Genomic DNA, 21,825 nt, shown 5'->3' with positions numbered 1-21,825 from the left:
AGAGTCACCTTATTAGTTTTCTCTGTTTCAGATATCAAAGACCTGTACTGCCTGTTGCTCAATGCCTTAAAACTGTTGTTTTTAGTTGTTAAGAGTGTGAGGACAAGTCCAATACCAGGTATACTGTCATTGCCAGCAGCAAAATCCACTTTGTGAACATCTTAAGAAATATGATGCTTCAGTCCCACTCTGTACCAATTATTAATAAATCTGAGTACCTGGAGACGGGAGAGAAGAAGTGATCCTAAAGTACAAGAATGTTAGAGAATCACTGGTTCACAGGATTCCATCCCCAACCTAAGGCAAGATCTTTCAGAATCTGTCTCAAGCCTCCAGTCTAGATCTGTCTCCTCCCCACCATTCCATAACCATCTTTTGTCATTTCTAAGTTGCAACCATATAGTAGTTTGCTGACATGAATATAATATTTCAAATTTCAGTGCCTTTGTAAATATCTTTGCCTTTACCAAGATTCTTTCTGGTCCAATACTTCTACTGGAAGTACTTTCCTTCAAAACTCAGCTAAAACGTCTTTGGCTCTATGAGGTATTTCTTGCTAAAGAGCCAGAGATTTCTAGGGCAGAATGTGGTGCTAGAAGAGTATTAGGTGCTAAAAGAGTTTGATGCCTGGCACTGCCATTTACTACAGGGTGAAGTTAGTCTTTATCATCTGGTTTCCTCAGGTATAACAAGATAATATAACTACCTAGTAGAGGGATAAATGAAATTACACAGGGAATGCACAGCTAGGGGGAGAAAAATTTCTCCTTTACTTTCTCAGAGTCTCCAGCTGGGTCCAAGAATGAAACGGACACAAAACAAATTAACAGGGAAAAAGCATACAAATTTTATTTAATAAAACTTTACATATAAGTGGGTGTCCACACAGGAAAATAAAGACCCAAAGAAGTGGCTAGGCCTAAGTGCTTATATCCTGGGTTGAACAAAGAGAGGCAATCGTGGAAGAGTATCTAGGGAGATACCGGTTAGTTTAACAATATCTGTACAGATGTCTCTCCGCCTCCACTCCCCTTGTCTGGTGATGAGTATCTTTCCTCTTGGTATAGAGAGGGCATCTATCACATGGTAGTTTCTTTTCCTGCTCTCAGGAAGAAAAGGTCACAGTGCTCTTCTTGCACCTGCTGTTTATCAAATGCCTGTTTTGTTTTGTTTTGTTTTTTCAAGATGGAGTCTCTCTGCGATACCCAGGTTGAAGTGCAACGGTGCATCTCTGCTCACTGCAACCTCCGCTTCCCGGGTTCAAGCGATTCTCCTGTCTCAGCGTCCCAAGTAGCTGGGACTACAGGCACGCACCACCACTCCAGGCTAATTTTTGTATTTTTAGTAAAGACAGGGTTTCACCACGTTGGCCAGGCTGGTCTGGAACTCCTGACTTCAAGTGATCCGTCTGCCTCGGCCTCCCAAAAAGCTAGGATTACAGGCGTCAGCCACCGCGCCCAGCCTCAAATGCCTTTATATATCAAAACGATCAGTATGCCAAAGCTCGGGTGGCAAGCTGTCAACTCCAGCACCTAGCATGGTGCACACAGCGGACACCAACCGAGTATACCCCCTCACGTGGCTCACATTTCCTTTGTAACTCTCCCAGCAAAGCTCTACTGCACGCTGCATCTTACCCGTTTACATTTCTCTTTTCCCCCCTTGACTGAGTTTCATAATCACTGGGACTGTTTCTTTTTACTTTTGCATCCCTTGGGCATAAAAGTGCCTAGGAGGCGGGGCGCGGTGGCTCAAGCCTGTAATCCCAGCACTTTGGGAGGCCGAAGTGGACAGATCATGAGGTCAGGAGATCAAGACCATACTGGCCAACATGGTGAAACCCGGTCTTTACTAAAAATACAAAAATTAGCCGGGAGTGGCGGCGCACGCCTGTAGTCCCAGCTACTCGGGCGGCTGAGGCAGGAGAATTGCTTGAACCCGGGAGGTGGAGGCTTCATTGAGCCGAAATCACGCCACTGCACTCCAGTCTGGGCGACAGAGCGAGACTCTGTCTCAAAAAAAAAAAAAAAAAGTAAGTGCCTAGGATAAGAAGACCGGAGTGTAAATCAATCTCAGTTGAATGAGGAGGGCTTAATAGTCCCGAGTTCTGTTTTTTTTTTTTTGAGACGGAGTCTCCCACTGTCGCCAGGATGGAGTGCAGTGGCGCGATCTCCGCTCACTGCAGCCTCCGACTCCCTGGTTCAAGCGATTCTCCTGCCTCTGCCTCCCAAGTAGCTGGGACTACAGGCATGCGCCGCCACGCCCAGCTAATTTCCGTTTTTTTTTTGTTTTTTTTTTGTTTTCAGTAGTGACGGGATTTCACCACGTTGGCCAGGATGGTCTCGATCTCCTGACCTCGTCCGCCTCGGCCTCCCAAAGTACTGGGATTACAGGCATGAGCCACCGCGCCCGGCAGAGTTCTGCTTTTTAACAAATTATTCCAGGCACTTTTTACAGTGTTTTTCACTCTCAATGCCAATTCACGCTGTGGTGACGATGTACCATCCAATCCTTGATACGAAAGATGAGAGAATCTGACCAAGACTAGAAGGAGAGGTTGCAATTTTTCATCAAATGAAAAATCTAGAGGATGTTTTCATTGTTGAGCTAAATGAACTTGCGAGTCTACGCAAACCTCTAGGGCGGCCTACAGTGCCTTTAGGTGGGTAGCAGGAGCAACGCAAAACTTAATAGATGTTTCCCTGCGGAGAAATTCCCCGATCCAACTTACTTTAATGGAAAAAGGGAAACCCGACGGGTGGGTCAGCACCGGAAATGGGGGCGCGGGTTCGGGTAGCGGGGACGCGCACGCACCTTGCACGTCTCCGCCCCTCCGGCGGTTGCCAGGCAACCAGCTCCGGAAGTTGCGGGAGGTGCGTCCGCAGCGGGCGCCGCTAGCCAGCGGAAGATGGCGGAGGGCGGCGGCCCTGACCCCAGCGAGAAAGAAAGGAGGTCTTCCGGACCGCGGCCTCCGAGCGCGCGGGATTTGCAGGTGAGGCGAGCAGCTCGTGGAGGGAGCGCTGCGGTGGATGCGGGCTGGTGATGGCGCGGGCGGGTGCGAGTCGGAGGCCGCCTCTGGCCTCGGCGGAGCCTTTCCCTGACCCAGTCTGGGGATGGAATCGTGACTCCGGCGCCCGGTCTCCCGAGGTCGGCGCTTAGCACTGTGATGGTAGCGGACACAAGTGCCCGAGCCTCCAGCGCTGGTGCTTCGTCTCCCTTCCACCCCAAGTACGATGTAAAAATAGCTATTCGTTTAGAATGACATTTTGCGAGGTCAGTTGGTTGGTTCACGGGTTGATGCTTTCTTCTTGAGACTTACTCCAGAGGAAAGGTTGCTGTGGCCGCAGGGAAGTGGGCAATCACCTGAACAGTAATGATACGTAATTTGTTCTTTTTTGTCTTGGATGCTATTTCTGACTTGCTTACTTAAATATAAAAATGGTTCCATTTTATTAGGTGGCTTTTTCTTTTAAAGGGCTTAAGGAAAGCGATGCACGCTATGCCCATACAGCCTAGTTGTTTAAGCTGTGGTCTTTAAAACATTGCACACAAGAAACAGGGAAATAAAACTTCGTAATGTCGTGTAGGACACTAGTATTAGTTAGCTAAATACTAGTGCACCAAATCCCGTGTTATCAGATACTAACGCCGCTTTTCTCATTTTCGGCTTTTTTGTGTCTCATTATAAGATTATTGATAAAAATTTAACAAGTAAATATTAGTAAGGAGATACTAAGGAGAATTTTGGTAGAACAGTTTTACTGTATTACTTTACAACCACACTTCATTCTAATGTGAACAAACCACCATCCATTGTAACATACTGCTGAGCTTTGGGCATGTGGAAATAAGGACATCAAATCCTTAGTCGGTGTTGAGCTCTGTTGATGGGTATGTAAGTGTAAAAGACATTTCTACCTTTTGGAAACCTACAGTTTTCTTCGGAGAAATAGGATATGAATACATTTAGCATAACATTTTAAGATGGAGTATGACTGGGTGCCAAAATAAGCAGTGCATAAAGCGAAGAATTTGGAGACTGCAGAGATCAGTGTAAGTTTAGAAGGTGAACTCAATGTAGGATAGCTCCAGCTCACATAGTTGGTTCAGTAGTAGTAAACAGTATCAAGAGTTAGGAGGCTATTGTGTACCTCATCTTTCCTATTATAAACCCACATCACTGAGAGGCAGCATAGAGTTAGTAGTCCCACCAATTTTGGTTTGCCTCTTAGTCCTGCTACTTAGTAGTTTTGTGAACTTAGAAGAAAAGTCTTAACCTGTCTGATCCTCATATGTCTTCATTTGTAAACTGAGGAGGGTCGGGGTGCTGGTGGTGGTGTAAGGATTAAATAGTGTTGTAAAGGGCCTATGCAAAATTCCTACATTATCCTGGTCAAGTTGTTGCTGGGCAAATATTTGGTTCCTTTTTCCTCAAAGGAGAAAGATGCTGTAACTTTCCCTGGCTAGTCACTTCTAATATCATTAAAGTTAATGCAGTATGTAACTTAATGTCCTTTCCCTAATTTAAATCCATTTCTTCTTTTTATATGAAAAGTGAGAATAGCTTGGTTAATGACCACCTGATTCTTGGCAAATTATTTGCAGACTTAATCCAGTGGATCAAAGTATGATTAATGTTTGGAGATACTCTGGTAGATGTTGCTAATTGTGAGAATGCCTTCATTTCCACCCTAAGTTATGATGGGGATTTTTTTTTTTTCATCTCCTGTCTACTTCTGGTAGGTTAGGACAGTAGGAAGATAACTGATTTCTTTATGAATGTGATTTGGTGTATCAAGTACAGTATCTAAGTATTGATAATCTTTCCTTTAGAACTTAATATGAATGTGAAGAACTTGCAAAGAAACTTGAAAACAGCCAAAGGGATGACATATCAAGAAATAAAGTATGTATCAAAAGTTTAAAAGAAATAATGTTCTTCCCAAATGGTATCTTGGATATTGATTATTTATAGATTATCTTGTTATGTTTAATCTAGACATGCTTATCTTAAGAGTTACCCAGTTGGTGCAGCTTTCAGTAGATATTTCTTACTTCTCTAACAGCTTGCTGTAAGAGTCTTTCAGAGTGAGTAAAGGGGCAACATATTACTAATTGGAACAAGCAGAATTACCCCTAAGTAAGTGTATCTTAGCCCCATGCAGTGTAGGGTTTCTCAGTATCTAAATCAGGAGGGAGTGTTCCAGGTACCACCAGAGAAAAGCTACATAGTTGCTTCCCAAAAGGCTTCCCAGCCTTGGGAGCCCCCAAGTTACAAACTGCAGACTTGGAACTCTTTTTTGCATATCAGAGTAGATTTTCATAGCTCCCTTCATCCACCTCAAATAAGGAAACGGTCAGTGGGAAAGTTAGGGGTGGGATTGTTAGTGGCAAAACTAAGCCCAAAACCTCATCAGTGTTCAATAGTATTTCTGAATTGCTTTCTCTTCTGGTGTCCCTCAGCCCATCCACACACAAGTTCATTAAGGTATTTAGTTGTATACTCTGTCCCAGTTTTGCTCCACATATTATGTGTTTCTGTATAGGTTGGACAGGTAGGAAGTGAGAACAGGGATAACTTCAGTATTACCAGGGTTAGGATTTGGATTTGTTAGGATGGACTCAATAGTGGGCACTATAAAGGCGAAGAATTAAAATGCCTGATAACTGTTGCCACAAGGACCCTAATCCTATTGAATATCATTATTCTGTATTGTTGATTCTCTAGTGTGCATCTATGACCTGGGAAGGCTTGTCAAAGATTGCTGGGCCCTACCCCAGAGTGTGATTCACTGGTTCTAGAGTAGGGTTTAAGTATATGTATTTCCTACAAGGTCCCAGGTGTCTGTATAATAATCATTTATTACGGCTTCTAGAATTGGTTACTCTAAGGCTGAGAATTCCAGTACTTTTAATGCTGTATACTTGATTTTCTTACCCAATTCCTTTGCTTTCAGGTTTCAAGTTCTTCACATTTCAAATTCTGGAGGAAAAATTATCAATACTTTACTTACATAGTTTATCCTCTGCATATTATTGAAACATTTTCTTAATAATGTTTTGAGATTTTATTGTGTTAGTTTTGACCAGTACTTCAATTAATATTTATCAATTTAAATTATCATTTCCTCTTTTGATGTAGTATCATCTGCTATGTTAAATAATATAAATTAAATTTCTTTGTAGTATTTACTAATGAACTTATGCCATATGATGCCATATGGCATCAACTGCCTCTAAATACCACTCATTTTCTAAGTTTTTAATGATGTACCATTAATAAGTAGGATCTTTCAGCCAGGTAGACTCTTCAATATCATTTTCCTCATATTCCTCTTTTGTTAATGTGTGTTCCACATTCCATGGGGTCAGAGGCATTTTTGCTTTTTTAATTTATGTCACCAAAGAAAATTGTTATTTGATTGAAAGTATTTATTTAAATCTTGTTAAAGCAAAAAACATATAGCAAATATAACCCCAATTTAAAATCAATCTGTCTATATCTATTTCTGATTCGTTTATACTATGTTCTTTATATAATTCAACGTGAATTTGTTGCCTTTTAGATACAATATTAGAAACAATTTGAGAAACTTAAAATCTACTTGGGGAAATAAAACAGCAAAAGTACACAAGTAATGACAACATAATGCTTAATATGAATGTCACTGGGGTTTCACGTGCCATGAGTATTTGAAAAAAGACATTAAGAAAATTAGAAAAGGTTTTGTGAAGGAGAGCTGAAATGGGCCTTTGAAATACAGATGACATTTTCATTGATGAGAGTAGGAGTATCATAAAAGTAATTCATACAGCTGACATAATCAACTCAGAAGGAAATCCATAAAATAGTATTACTTTAAAGAAATTTCAGGGAGGTAAAATTTCTGAAAAGTTTTGTCCCTAGTCATCAGACTTTGTATGTGCATGTCTGTCTGTCTCTCCTCTGTCATTTGTTTGTTTTTTGTTTTGTGTTTTTGGAGGGGATGGGGTAATAAAGGACCATAAGGAGATACAACACTGTGGGAAGAAACAAAAATCTTGGGGAAAAGGAAATACTGATAAAATCATTGCCAAACACTTAAGAATAATATCTTATTCTTATAAGATATTATTCTTCCATCACTAGAAGATATTCACAAAGCATGTGAATGTGCTTTCCATACATTATTTAATCCTTCAAATGACTCTGTGGTGATTTTTTTATAGACATTTGAAGATGTGGTAACTAAGGCTGAGAGAAATTAAATAATTTGCCCAAGATCACACAGTAAGTGCCTAAGTTAGGATTTAAATTCAGTCCTTTTAGATTACCAAACACTTTTATGATTCAGATTTCTAGCAAATCTGGTACAAATATGAATGTTACTGAATGTGAGAGGGTAGGGGGAAAAAAATTAGAAGTCTTTCATTTTGTTTTATTTGTGTATATTTTAAAAGTTGACTAAGATAATTTTTAAAGAATTAATGTTGCCCCAATGCCCTGTTCTTCTTGGAGGTAGTTTTAATATCATTTATGTGTCTAAAAGGAGCATTTTAATCTATTTTGTTTTTGTTTTGGGTTTTTTTTTAAAAACAACCCAGAGATTATGGTAATGCCAATTATAATTGAATAGCCACAGGATCATTAAGGAACGTTGTTGAGTTATCCAAAGATGTCAAAAGTCAGAAAAAATTCTATACAATACTGAAATATTTTACTACTTTTTAAAATTCCATTTCAAGAACAAATATAGTTTTATTTCATTTTGAAATAAACTATCCAGCCAATATCTAGAATGTATAATTTGGTAATATTACTTTCTAAATGGTATATAAACCATATACAATTTATGGTCTTGTATTGTTCAGAAACTTGTTTTCCTAAACAGGTTGAAATATATATGTTTGGTAGACTTTTAAATAGAATACTTCTGAAGTTGTTTTATGTGCTTGGAGTTTGAAAACTTGAATAGCTGAATGAAACTATTTTATGAGATCTGATGAAAGAAGCTGACATTAGTGTGAACATCTTCAGGAATTCTTAAAAGAATTGCACATGAATTTTAGGTTTAAATTTGAAAATGGTTTGTTACCTAAAACAGATTTTGACACTGTTGAATAGTTAACTGAAAATAATCAAGTAATTATTATAACTTAAAGTTATTCTAATAGACGTGGCGTTTTGGTTAGTTCCATAAAATGAGATGCGGTAAGTTTATCTCAGAAAGGAATCATCTGAAGCAGCAGCTTTTCTCATGAAAAGCCTTTACCACTCAATTTTAAGTTAATGTTCTATACATAACTTCTAGTTGTAGTTAAGAGGTTATTCCTAGTGTTATACTTTGTAACAAGCCTGTTATTATGTAGTTGGCCTTGGCAGAATTGTATGAAGATGAAGTGAAGTGCAAATCTTCCAAGTCTAACAGACCTAAAGCTGCAGTCTTCAAGAGCCCACGGACACCACCTCAACGGTAAGTTTTATTTTGTTTTGTTGTAAAAAGAAATTACAATTCTTTCTAAAATTTTACTAACTTCAAATTGTTTTAAATGGCCTTTTTCAAGGTTTCTTCAGTAATTTTTAAAAATTATTCCAAGGGCAAGGCAAATTTGGATAAAAAAGAAAAGATTAATATCATTTAGGTACTATTTTAAGAACTTTTACAATCAGAAAGCTAAAAGAAACTTATGGAAAAATTACCTTAAAATACCTAATATTTTGGTACATATCATATGAAATTATATCCTGAATACTATTTTTGTTGGGCACAGTGGTTCTTTAATATTTTTTGAGTTGTAGGACTCACTAAGGGTCTGATGAAAGCTGTAGAAGTCTCCTCTCAAAACAACTTTCATGTGCAAGTTTGTCATTCATTTTTAAGAGTTTGTGTGTTTCTTGAAGCCACTCCATGGAGCCTCTGCAGGTCTTTTGTCCTCCATTTAAGAATCTATGATTTTTGAAGTCTGTCTTTTCCTCCTTTGGGTGATGATTCCTCCAGTGTGTGACATCCTAAATAGTATTTGTTGTTATTAAAATCCCTGAAGTATAAAAACAGCCAACTATGAAGATTTAAGAGATGAGAATCAGGTGTATTTTATTGCTGTGAGTTTTCTTGTTGCCAGGAATATTTTCATTTACATCTTTTTAGTACTGTAAGTATCATCCCTGGGGAAGAAATGTCAGTTTTCCCATTATATCTTATTCTCAGAAAGTCCATTTTATAAGTTTTCAATTCATCAAAAATCAAGACTAGTAAATACTGTGTTTACTTCACCTGTATTCATCAAGTTGTTAAAATGTTACATTGAACTTGTGTACACATGTATTCTCTCTCTTTTTTACTCAACTATTTGAAAGGAAATTGTAGCCATCATGACACTTTACCTCTAGATACTTCAGCATGCGGCTCCTAAGAAGAAGCACACACTTAAAAAATTGATAACACAGTACACCTTACAAAATTAATAATAATCGAGATGGGGAGTGTTGACTTATGCCTGTAATCCCAGCACTTTGGGAGGCCAAGGTGAGCAGATCACTTGAGGTCAGGAGTTCAAGACCAGCCTGGCCAACATGGCAAAACCCCATCTCTCCTAAAAATACAGAAATTAGCTGGGCATGGTGATGTGGGCCTATAATTCCAGCTACTCGGGAGGCTGAGGCAAAGGAATCACCTGAACTTGGGAGGCAGAAGTTGCAGAGAGCCGAGATGGTGCCACTGCACTCCTGCCTCAATGATGGAGGAGGACTCTGTCTCAAAAAAAAAAAAAAAAAATGAATAGTAATTCTATGATGCCATTTAATGTATAGTCTGTAGTCACATATCTCTTACAGCTTTTTCTTTGGATTTAGGATTCAACCAAGGACATTGCATTGCATTTAATTATTCCTGTTTTGAATTTCTGAATACAGAGAATTCCCCCCACCTTTTTATTGTTGTTTTTAGCTCAGCTGCATAATCTAAAATTTATTATGTTGACTTTTTTAGAGAGTCTAGGCCAGATGTCTTATAAAATTTCTAACATTCTAGATCACTGTTTCCTCATGATTCGATTTTTATTAGAGTTTCTGTCAAGGATGCTAGATAAGTGATATTGTCTGCTATTTATTACATGACAACAGGGGTCATAATTTCAGGATTTTCCACCATTAGTGATATGTTCATTTGGTCAAGGTGCTGACCACCACAGCACTCCATTGTAGAATACTGTTTGTCCTTTGTAATCAGCAGGTTGGTATCTTGACACTGTTTGAACATCCTATTCTTTAATTCTTTATACATACAAAATACTGTGTTTTTAGCTGCTGCTTTAATTTGTATGTTTTCCCAAGTCTTGAAAGTACTTAATATGTATCTGTGTACTTACATTTTACTCACCATTTGGCCACTGTTTCCCCCGTTTGAACATAAATTGGATGAATTAATATTCAAGTTCTTATAAGATTGCTGCATTAATATTTTCCTTGCTATTCAAATATAATCACTAAGATATTTCAGTGAAGGGTTTTCTTTTATGCTGTCTGAAACAATGTCATCATTAATAGGTATAATTCAGTAATCCAGTTTTTAAGGATTTTGTGCCTCACATGTGATCTCTAGGATAATTTATCTATCGAAAGAACTGAGCTTCCTTAAAATATACAGGTTGAGACGTAAACTGTGTTGAATCTGTTTATAATACAATGTATAGCAAATTGTTCGCAATCTTTTTTTCTAAGTATGATTTTTTCTAATGCTAAGTGTACACTTCCTTTGATTTCATATTCAATATCGAAATTTTCCCAGTTTCATTGTATTTCTACGAATCTGTTTGGTATAGAAAACAGTGCTTGTTTTCATGGTCCACCTCCTTTGGTCTATATTTGAAATCAAAACAGTTATTGTCTCATTGTCACTTTAAGCCAAGATAGTTTCATTATCTGAAACTCTGGACATAAGATGGTCTGTGTTTTTAATTCACAGGAGGAGTTACGTAATCTACAGAAAGACCCTTAGGATACAGTCTGATGCCTGTTTTGACATATTCATTCATGAAAAGTTACATATCACAATCAGAACTTAGATATGTCCTCTACAAGTCATTATATAGTAGTATCGCTTTGAGAATTAAATGAAATAAAGTGGATAAGATGCCTAGCACAGAGTTGATACTTAGCTGGGCCTTAAGAGGATTTAAGATATTAGGAGTTAGATAAGCACAGAAGACAAGGGACAAAAATTCCAGGAACAGAGAGTCACATAGTCAAAATGACCAGAGGAACCAGAAAAGGAACCAGCAGAACTTTAGTAGCAAATAAGGTTGGATAGATGGGGGTGCAGCCAGGAAGGCTTTCATGTGCTATTGCACAAGGCCCCATGCTTAGAAGGGCCCTGTGCTTGGAGTAATGCTTTGCTGTTACTGTTTTGAAATTCTTAATTGGTTTTGAACAAGGGGACTCGCATTTTCACTTTGCACTGGGTGCCACAAATTATGTAGCCAGTTCTGGATACAACCTTGAAGACCAAGAAGATAAGTTGCAGCTGTGTAGAAGGCAGTGGAAAGTCAGTTCCTCTTTTAATAAAAATTTAATGACAAAACTATAGTACAGTGTGTTAAAAGCTTTGACTCAAGATAGACATATCTCAGTTGTAATTTTTTTGTTTTCATATAAGAAAATGGTTTTATTCCTAATTTTTAGTTCCCATACAGTTTACAAATACACTTTTACTCTGACAATACAGCTTTGCAACTAGCAAAGCAGTTGCTCTAACACCCATAAATACAGGTGGGGAGACAATTAACATCCACTAATGTTTCTCTACATAAAGTATTCTTTTAATGTCATTTTTTAAAAAGCAGTTGCAAATAGGCTACATAATATACATGGGCAAAAAGGCAATTAAGTGAATCTCTTGAAACATTAAATGTATAATAAACAGCATATTATCAACATTTACATGATTCACATCAAAATGATAACATCCTAAAACGTATTCCTTTTAAAGGATAGATTTATCAATAAAATATTACGTATCTTTTACTCTGGTACAGTACTTCATATACTGCAGGAAAATTAATTGTAGGTCTAGTCATCAGCTTAATCAGGGATTCTTTTCCCATTAGCTTTTATTAATAAAAGAATCACAATTAGGTCATAAACAGGCAAATTATTAATTACATGATTTGAGGCTTAGGATAAAAACTGTCAAAATTAGTTTGATATACAGCAAAGTTACACGACCCACTAAAACCAACTGTTCATTAGTTTTTGCCTCGTGTGAACTGCCTGTAGTGAAAAAGGAACAAATTTTTAATGATGAAAGATACAATAAACTATATTTTGGAACTTTTTAAGAGGAAGAAGGAAAAAATATTTCAACAAAATTAAGGGCAAATACAGATCCTAACAAAGGCATTCTGACATCAGGGAGGCCATGTGCTTGCTATATGTAAAACTTGATTCCCCCAACAACATACAGAAAATAAAAACTGCACTGGCTTTGTAGTTATGTCTACAGTCTATGTTTCCCTTATAGATACTAAGCTACAACAAAACACTTTACAGTTGCAAACCTTTCCACATCCCCCTGTACTAAAAATAACTCAAGAAATTATTAGTTCTTAAAATCCCCAATAAAATAATCTCTAAAAACTGTCTTGACCATTTTCATGACTGTTTCCCCGAAGCAACTGGGCTCTTTAAAGAGTGCACACACACCAAGAAAGTCCTATACGTTTTCTCATCCCCATTTAGCCACATTTGAAAAGACCTTGATTTCAGTGGGAGAGATGACTGTAAGTTTCAGGAGGGCCAAGCACTAGACATGAAGCGCCTTTTAGTTTAGTTTTTTTTTTTTTTTTTTTGTAAGTTATTAAGACTGTGAAATGTCTTTTTTTTAAACCCCAATACCTTGTGGCAGATAACTCTTTTACCCCAAAATATAAAATCCTATGCTTATAATTTAAAAATCCTCAGTGAGCTCTGGAATATTGTGGATATTTAATACCTACCAGCTACCTAGAAGTAGACGGCATCCATATATTTGTCACACCAACTTTCCAAATAACCTGATTCACCCATCACTGACTGCTCTGGCCCTGAGCTCTCTTGACTTCTTCAGAAACCACCTCTTTGGAACTTGAATATCCACAACTTTTTTTTAAACCTGCACCTTGAGCTTTCTCCATCATCCCAGCCTCTCTGCCTGATTCCATCCCATGTAAAGTAACCTCATCTGAGAACTTGCAATCACCTTTTACCAAACACATGATTAGCCTTAGCAACCTAGGGACTATGATAACTCTGGCCTTGGCCTGAGTTTACATAAGAACATGATAGTTTGCTGACCTCGTGGAGGGAAATCTAAATGAAATCAATATAACAAACAAAGCTGGCCAAGATCAGTATTTCCATTATGAGTATAAAAGCAACTGATCTTAAGCAGCAGGCAGAGGTGTTAATGCAGGAGATATATTTGTACAATCAAACTCTTGTGTACTGGTGAAGGACTTTACCCGCAAAGTCAAGTCAAAACAAAACCAAAGCAAAATGGAGAATGAGGTCAGTGTCACAATGCAATGAAAAGACGAGGATTCAAGCTTCTTGCTGCAAGTACTGAACTGGAATCTTTTTCTTTACAAGTTTGACTGGAAGACAGCAGTCATGACATTTACCTAATAAGGGAATACCTTTAGGCCACACCTGTGTCCTGAAGCAATTCAAAGTTCAGTGAATATTGGGGTGCGGGGGTAGGGGCTGATATACATTTTGTCAGTGAGAATAGCAGCCAAACTAACTCAGAGTCTTAAGAGACTGAGAGACCTCAGAAAGGAACTACTACCAAGGCTGGATCTGGGCCTTCCTTTCAGGAGCCAAAGTCAGAAGAATCCAAGGAGACTATAACTTCACGGCAAAGATGCCATAGCATTTCATTACTGTCACAAAAGTCAACCAATGATGTTTTCATTGAAATAGCCGCACTGAATGATGATTCAACACATGAGGCAAAGAGGGATGTCTTTGGAGAAGGCACTTAAGGTGGAACATTAGCAAATCTTACCGTTTGGGTAAAACAAAAATGAGTTCTTTCAACCTTGCTGGAGGCCTGTTAGGGCTGTTCCTTCTCACTGTGGCCTGACTAAAAACCAGTGGCATCAAGAAAGAGTCACATTTCCCAAATCTGGGGGTGCCCCAGTGGGTGGTGCTGCTCTCAAAAGCCCTGTGTCCCTAAACACATCCATCCTCACAAGATCAGTTTCTACAAGTGCTGGTTCCAAAAACAGGCTCAGGATCGGCAGAAATCATTCAGGAAGCTTCTTGAAGCTTTATTTCTCAGTCTGACTTTCAGCTTGTCTCAGCTACTGTAAGCAGCTTCAGCTTCCCAAGGTCACTAGCAACTTCTACTTTTGCTAATATCCTTGGTTTTCCATGGCACTGGTTGTGACTGTCTGTTAGACTAGTGGCCCCCCAATTAACTGCACCTCCACTTCACACTCTTTTTTTGAATCTGGGCTGGGCATGTGACTTGTTTAGTAAGTAGAGGGCATACTCCAGCTCTCTTCTGATTAGAAAAAAATCATCATCATCATTATCATCAATAGAGGGCAATAGAAGGGAAGCTGCGACAATTCTGGACTTCAGTCTTCAGGAGGCCTGGCCACTTCCGCTTTTGAGTTCTTGGGAGCTCTGAGCTGCATGTCAGAGGTCTAGCTACCTGCCAGCCAGGCCACTGAAAGATACTACACAAAGAAGGAGAGACTCAGCACTGCAGGCAGAGAGAGAAGCCCAGCCATCCCAGTCTCTGCGCCAACCTGCTGACCACATGAGTGACAACCTGCAGGCTGGCAGGAGAACAGCCCAGCTGAGCTCAACTCAGATTGAAAACAGTTGGGGGTGCAGTTTTTTTTGTTTTTGACACAGAGTCTCACACTGTCGCCCAGGCCAGAGTGCAGTGGCGTGATCTCAGCTCGCTGCAAGCTCTGCCTCCTGGGTTCATGCCATTCTCCTGCCTCAGCCTCCTGAGTAGCTGGGACTACAAGCGCCCAGCTAATTTTTTGTACTTTTAGTAGAGACAGGGTTTCACTGTGTTTACCAGGATGATCTCGATCTCCTGACTTCGTGATCCACCCGCCTGAGCCTCCCAAAGTGCTGGGATTACAGGCGTGAGCCACTGTGCCTGGCTGGGAGTTGGTTTTTTTTTTTAAGACACTAAAGTTTTAGGGTAAGTTTGTCAGCAACATTTGACAACCAAAAACACTGGTTTTTCATAGATACCTTTTTCCTAAGTAGAAGACAGTTACTCAGATGCAAAGAAAATATAGCAAACGTTTTCCCACCACAACTTTCTCAGTCAACAGCCTAACTATAATTGGTCATCGGCTGGGGGAAAAAAAAAAAAAGCCACACCTCTTAATTCATAAATATCCGTGATTCTTTTTCTATGACTCTTTAATGCCAATGCAAAGGTAGACCAGTCAACTTCTGACAGTCTCAGGCAGTGGCTTAACCAAAAATAGAAGCCATCAAAATGAATTATCCACTATTGGATGCATGATGGTAAATGAGATTGTTCTCACTTTTCTAGGACATTGTTACTTAATTTTCCCAAATCATTTCATCTTATCCGCCACAATGAGGAAAAAAAAATTAAACTGGTTAAGGTTATAAAAAGAAAAAAAAAGCCTATTACTAGAATTTGAATCCCCATAATCTGCAAAATATAGCACACAATTTAACTGCTTCCTCAATCTAAAACAAAATTCTATAAAATGTTATCTACATTGTAGAGATGATTCTTCTTGTCTGAGGAAATGAGTAATTGGGAAGCAGGTATCGTTGAGTTAAAATACAGTGATCTTTAAATGGTTTCAAATTTTGCTTATCAAAAGGTAGTCAACCACAATGCAAGCTTTCCAAATCCAAATTCGGTCTTCACACAAACTTTCTTGCGAAAGTTTGATCTTTTTAGGGAGAGGGTGAAAGTCCACATCTATTTCTGTGTTGAAGTTTTGGCAGGTTTTCTCATCTGAAACTCTTCTGCTGTTGCATCAGGCCCACGTTTTCATGGACTGTCTTCTCTTTCATGGACTTTCATGCGCTGTCTTCTCTCGTTTCTCCACAGCGTGGCATTGGAGTACAAGGCGGAAGGGGGCTCTGATCTCCACTCGTCTGGTCCGCTAAAGAATACTTAATATTTGTATATTCGTGCCCTTTCTTCTTGCTTTTCTGCTCTTCTTCAATCCTGCGCTGTAGTGTTTCAGTATAATGCTGGACTGCCATATAGATAAATCGGTACTATGCTTCTGTCTGGACCATCCCTGACCTCTGAGACCGCACCATCTGGATGGTTTTGGGAACGTCAGTGTCGCAGTCAACACCTTTCTCTCTGATGATGTCAATCAGAATATCAATCACAATGTATGTCCCTGTCCAGCCAATTCCAGCACTGCAGTACACCACGACCAGCCCTGCATCCATGATGCTCTCCCGCTTATGGTGCACCTCGTCCAGGAAGTCCAGCATGCTGCCGGGGTCAATGGGCACTCCGTGGTCTGCCCAGGTCCAAAAGTGGTATTGCCAGACCGTTCTCTCCATATTCCCCTGTCCAACCTTTGAAAGTTTAAGTTCTCTTAGCGTATATTCATGAGCGGCGCTTTCTTTGACATTCCTAACACGCATGATGCCATATTCTTTTAGAGCATACTCATCAGGCCAGTATTTGACACATTTACTCTTTCCTCTCTCCACTTCTTTCATTATCATGACAATCACTCAGGAGTTTTCTTGGAACACCGTCTGCCAAAAGTCGTTCACCGTGTTTTGCAGGCAGCCTTGTGTGGCAATGTAACTCTTTGTGGGCTTTGAATTGTTACACTTGGTTTCAAATTCAGGCATGATGATATTTGCATTGATGTCATCTGAAATAGGCTCATTGGGATCACCATCGTGTAGGACAATCCTGGTATGATCAAAGGGCAGGATGTTTTTATATCTGTTTTTGTTTTTGTCTTCTTGCCTTTGACCCTCTTTCAGCTGTAGAGAAGTTTGCACTCCTGTTGTTGTAGTGTCTCAAATTCTTCTCAAAAGCCTTGTTTGACTTTATCTGTGGTCTCAGCTAATTTGCTTAGTTCTCAAACTCTGCTTTCTATTTCGGCAGCACTTATACGAGTCGTGTTAAGGGGCTACAACATCTGTCAAGGAATCAAACCATTGTCCTCCACCAACGTTGTATTTCAGTTCCTGACAGCAGATCATAACATGGGTCACTTTAGTCTTGCTGTTATTGCTCTCCCCTTTGTCATCACCGGTGCGCACAGAGAGAACAAAATCTCCAAGGTGGCTCTGGCTCTCTCATACAAGAAAACTACCATGTTTTCCTTTTTCAGTTAATAATTTCTCTGCTTCTTTCTCAGAGAGGTGTCCATGAAACCACCTTTCAGAGGTAGGATCTGCACAGTTCAGAGGATATTCAAGCTCAATAACATCTCCATTCTTCTCTTTTAATTGCCTGTGATGTTCTATGTAATACTGGACCAACTCAGCGAAAGTGGCAAATTTCTCCCCTCCATACAGGTCATGGAAATCACCGGTGTTCTGAATCTTTTTATTTACTTGTTTATTTATTTATTTATTTTTGAGATGGAGTCTCGCTCTGTCGCCCGGGCTGGAGTGCAGTGACGCAATCTCAGCTCACTGTAAGCTCCGCCTCCTGGGTTCATGCTATTCTCCTGCCTCAGCCTCCTGAGTAGCTGGAACTACAGACGCCTGCCACCATGCCCAGATAATTTTTTGTATTTTTAGTACAGATGGGATTTCACCATGTTAGCCAGGATGGTCTTGATCTCCTGACCTTGTGATCCGCTCGCGTTGGCCTCCCAAAGTGCTGGGATTACAGGCATGAACCAACGCGCCTGACCCAGTGTTCTGAATCTTGATGTGGGTGACAGCTCCATTTCTTCTAACAGAAAGTGTGTAGTCTCCAGGGTTACTTTCACTAGCCCTTGCCAAAAAACTGCCATCAGCTCCTCTTGTCAGCAGTAGGTTTTCTGCCTCCACCCCAGTGATATTTGAGTGAAATCATCTTTGCGATATCGTGTTCCTCCTGCCCTCCGGCTCTGTAACGGACCCACTCCTTGCTCAGGCTCCGCTGGACTCAGTCACATCAGGCTGGCCCGAGGGAGACCCGCTCAGGACCAGACGTGGGACAGAGCCAGCCGGCTGTGCACAGACCTCACTCCAAGCCTGGGGATCCTGGAGACTGCAGTCGCCCCCCGGGGCTGACTCGCTCCTCCTCCCTGTAATTTTTTTTTTCTCTGTCTTCTCATAAGGTTTTGCCAATTGGCAAGTTATTTAAACTTCTTCAGTCTTAGTTTTCTTACCTGTAAAACAGGAATAATACCATTGTTAGGAGGGTTAACTAAACACATAGTCATCCCTTGATAAATGTTAGCTATTACTATTCATTTAGGAAAATAGGACTGGCAATACTATATAAAGTTAATGATGATGGGAGAACAGGATAAAGAGGTAAAGAAATCAAGACAGAAACAATTGAGGTAAACTAAGGAATGAGGTAAACAATTTTGGATTCAAGGCCAAGGACGGTGGCTCACGCCTGTCATCTCAGCACTTAGGGAGGCTGAAGCAGTGCACATGGCTTGAGCTCACGAGTTCAAGACCAGCCTGGTCAACAGGGCTTAAACCCCATCTCTACAAAAAATAGCCAGGCGTGGTGGTGCACACCTGTAGTCCCAACTACTCTGGAGGCTGAGGTGGCAGGACAACTTGAGTCCAAGAGGTGGAAGTTGTAGTGAGCCAAGATCACGCCAGTGCACTCCAGCCTGGCCAGTAGAGCCATATGTTGTCTCAAAAAATATATAAATAAAATAAATTTTGGATTGAGGTAGTGTCAGTGGAATGGAGAGAAAAGGGTGAAATTAATGCAGGATATTTTCAAGGTGTTTATTATAGAAATGTAATGACATGGGATATAGGGAGTAAGCCAATGGGAAAGAGAGAAAATTTAAATGTTTTAAATTTGGGATACAGGAAAAAGTGTAATTGTTAATGGGAGGGCTTATGTGTAGAAATAGCTTCAGTTTTGGAGATGAACTTGATTAAAGTAGAACTATCTGGCAGGTGCTTTTAAATTCAACACTGGACCATAAGTGAGTAGTAAAAGCATATATTTGAGAGTCATCTGTATAGAAAAGGTTATCTTTGGCGGTGGATAAATATTTTGATGATCAAATGAGCTTAAATAGAGGGGAATTGAAGTCAAGGATATAGGCATATTTATGTAAGAGGAGGAGGAGGAAATTCAGTAAAATAGAGAAGGAGATGTTGGATCCCATTGGGCAAAGAAACAAGCAATTTTGGTATGATGGAAGTCCAGGAGAGGGTTCAACTATGAAACAACGGAAGGGAGAAGAAGGATAGGCTCAAAAGGATCAAATGTTTCAGAAAGTGGGGTAATAACTGAGGAAAGTCTTTTGTGTTTGGCAATGAGAAGATAACTCAGAACCTTTGAGAATTCAGTAGCAAACCTTGAGATTCAGTAGCAAAATGGGAGCAAAAATCTTACCGCAGGGAGTAAATGCACGGGAAATATGGGCACCAGTCACAGTCAATATGTTTAAGGTTTGGGTAGTCATCATTAGGAGCTAAAAAAGATTGAAACCGCCCAGCTCTTCTAAAGTTGGGAACATTATCAGTGAGTAACCCCATCACCATTTTCATTCAACTTGTAGTGGAGGTTTTAGTCAGCACAATGACATGAGAAAAATAAAAGTATACAGATTGGAAATAAATAAAATAATGCTCATTATGTGCAATGATATAATTGCATACAAAGTAAACTATGAAAGACTCTGGTTCTTTTTCTGATTCCTCTGGTCATTTTGATTTTTTCCTCCTGTGTACCTGTTCTTCTTCATTCCTAGAATTTTGTCCCTTCTGTGCTTATCTAAGTCCTAATGTCCTAAATCCTTTTAAGGCCCAGCTAAGTGCCAGTTCTGTACTAGGCATCTTTTATTCCTTTTCATTTATATTTAATAAGTTAGTTTGAATGAGTATAGAGAATTACTTCAGCAATCAATAAATATCGTTGCCCCAAATATTCATGAAGAATTAAAGTTGAGGACTTACACTGCTGTATGCAAAGACTTACTGTAAAGCTGAAATAGTTAAGAGAGTAAGAACTGACAGTAGACCATGGACCAAAATAAGAGAACTCAGAATCATAGACACACATAAATAGCAACTTGATTTATGACACTGCAAACCAGTGAGGGACAGAATTTCATTATGTGGTACTGGGACAAATGGACATTTATATGGAGGAAAAACAGTTCTTGTCCTCTACCTTATACCACCTACAAATGTCAGTTGCATATGGGTTGTGGATCTAAATACAGAAATTAAAACAATAAAATTTCTGGAAGAAAATAGAATATCTTTGTGACCTTAGAGTAGGCAAAGAGTTCAAATAATAAAAACCATTAACCATAAAGGAGATAGGAAATCATTTGCTATGACTGATTTTTGCAGTAAGGTCTTTCTCACTAAGACTGAAATAAAAAGGAATGATTATTCACTTTGCCAGATTAGAGATGTGGAAAGCCTTGAAGGTGACTTCCGTTCCTCGTTTCCAGGGCACTCCAGAGAGGGGAGGAGTGTTACAGCAGCAGACAGCTGCAGCAGGAAGCGTTGCTTTGCTTTGCTTTTCTGTGTTTGTCGTAGCTACCTAAAATAATTTGCTTCTAACACTAAGGCTTGTCTTAAAAGCCAACTAGGGCAGTGTTCAACCTTGCTTGCTACCCTGGACCCTTGAGTGTAAGCTTAGGAGGAAGGCTTCCATAGGCTCCTGCTCTAGATAAATTTGGACCCAGTGTACTTCTCCAGAGCACTGGCAGGATGAAGCCCCACCTCCACCTTCTGCAGTTCGTAGGGTTGAGTAGGGTTCTCCTGGTGTCTTCTTGTTCTCCATCCTGATGGATCTTTTCCTTCCTTTACTGCAAAGTGAGAGCTGGTCTGTTCTTTCCTCTATCTTATTCAGTTTTGCATATATTCTAATTTAGGAGAAAGCCTTGAAGGTGAATTCCATTCCTAGTCTCCAAGGCAGATATAATTTCCCCCCGTTGTTTTGTTCTGTGTGTCAGTTCAATGTGAATTTAGGACTGAATTGGAGAGTTGTAAGTATTTTAACAAATGATGTTTGATTGTCTTCTTACCCTGGAAGTCTCCATGTTGATACTTCATTGGTTATAGTTTCTGATATTCTTGATAGAAAAAATCTTGAAAGATGAAAGGAGGTTATTAATCTTATGTAAAGGTAATTTTTATATTTCCGAGGACCATTTATGAAGTTGGAGTCAAAGTAGAAATTGGTCGCCAAAAAATTAGTCTAAATTATTTACTTTTAACAAACACAGGGGGTTATAAGGGAGTAGGTCTCTTTTAAATCCAAAAATCTCTGAAAAATAAATCCTCTATAGATAACCCTTTAGTTTAGAATTAGCTGTTTATGCTGTCTAAAGCTAGAGATCTCGTCACTAACTAGGTCTCTACTGAGTGTGGCCTTCTTAGGGAGAAGGGACTATCTTTTGATTGTTGACCTGCTTTCCCTTCTACATCAGAAGTGCTGAATTAGTGAATGAGATGTATGTGATAAGCAGTTACAGAAGGCTGAGGGATCAGCAGGCAAGCCAGTTATCACACTGGAGCCTGAACTTGCCCTTAGAATCAATCTCTGCAAACTCAGTGAGAAAATATGTGATCTATTTCCTATTCTTTTCCTTAATCCCATTTTAAAAATTAAATATTCTCTTAGAAGTCAAAAGAATGTCTCTTTTTAAATAAAATAC

The 21,825-nt window shown here is 39.4% G+C and overlaps 1 protein-coding gene and 1 pseudogene across 3 annotated transcripts in view; one reads left to right on the top strand and one right to left on the bottom strand.

The window, feature by feature from the left end:
• The first annotated feature begins 2,851 nt into the window (after window positions 1-2,851).
• LOC105482252 (UBX domain protein 2B) overlaps window positions 2,852-21,825 on the top strand; it is a 40,470-nt gene continuing 21,496 nt past the window's right edge. For all 3 annotated transcript variants that reach the window (XR_003018130.2, XM_011742277.2, XM_024792947.2), the window contains exons 1-2: window positions 2,852-2,992; window positions 8,350-8,453. Coding sequence is in view for 2 of the 3 variants with exons in the window: in XM_011742277.2 (XP_011740579.1) it covers window positions 2,909-2,992; window positions 8,350-8,453 (188 nt within the window). In the remaining variant the exon portion in view is untranslated. The remainder of the gene's footprint in view (window positions 2,993-8,349; window positions 8,454-21,825) is intronic.
• On the bottom strand, window positions 15,905-20,948 carry LOC105482251 (tyrosine-protein phosphatase non-receptor type 11-like; annotated as a pseudogene).

The sequence above is a fragment of the Macaca nemestrina genome, chromosome 8, assembly GCF_043159975.1.
Source record: "Macaca nemestrina isolate mMacNem1 chromosome 8, mMacNem.hap1, whole genome shotgun sequence".
NCBI classification, from domain to species: domain Eukaryota; kingdom Metazoa; phylum Chordata; class Mammalia; order Primates; family Cercopithecidae; genus Macaca; species Macaca nemestrina.
Note: the sequence above shows the minus strand (reverse complement) of the source record. Positions and strands in the feature narration are given on the sequence as shown.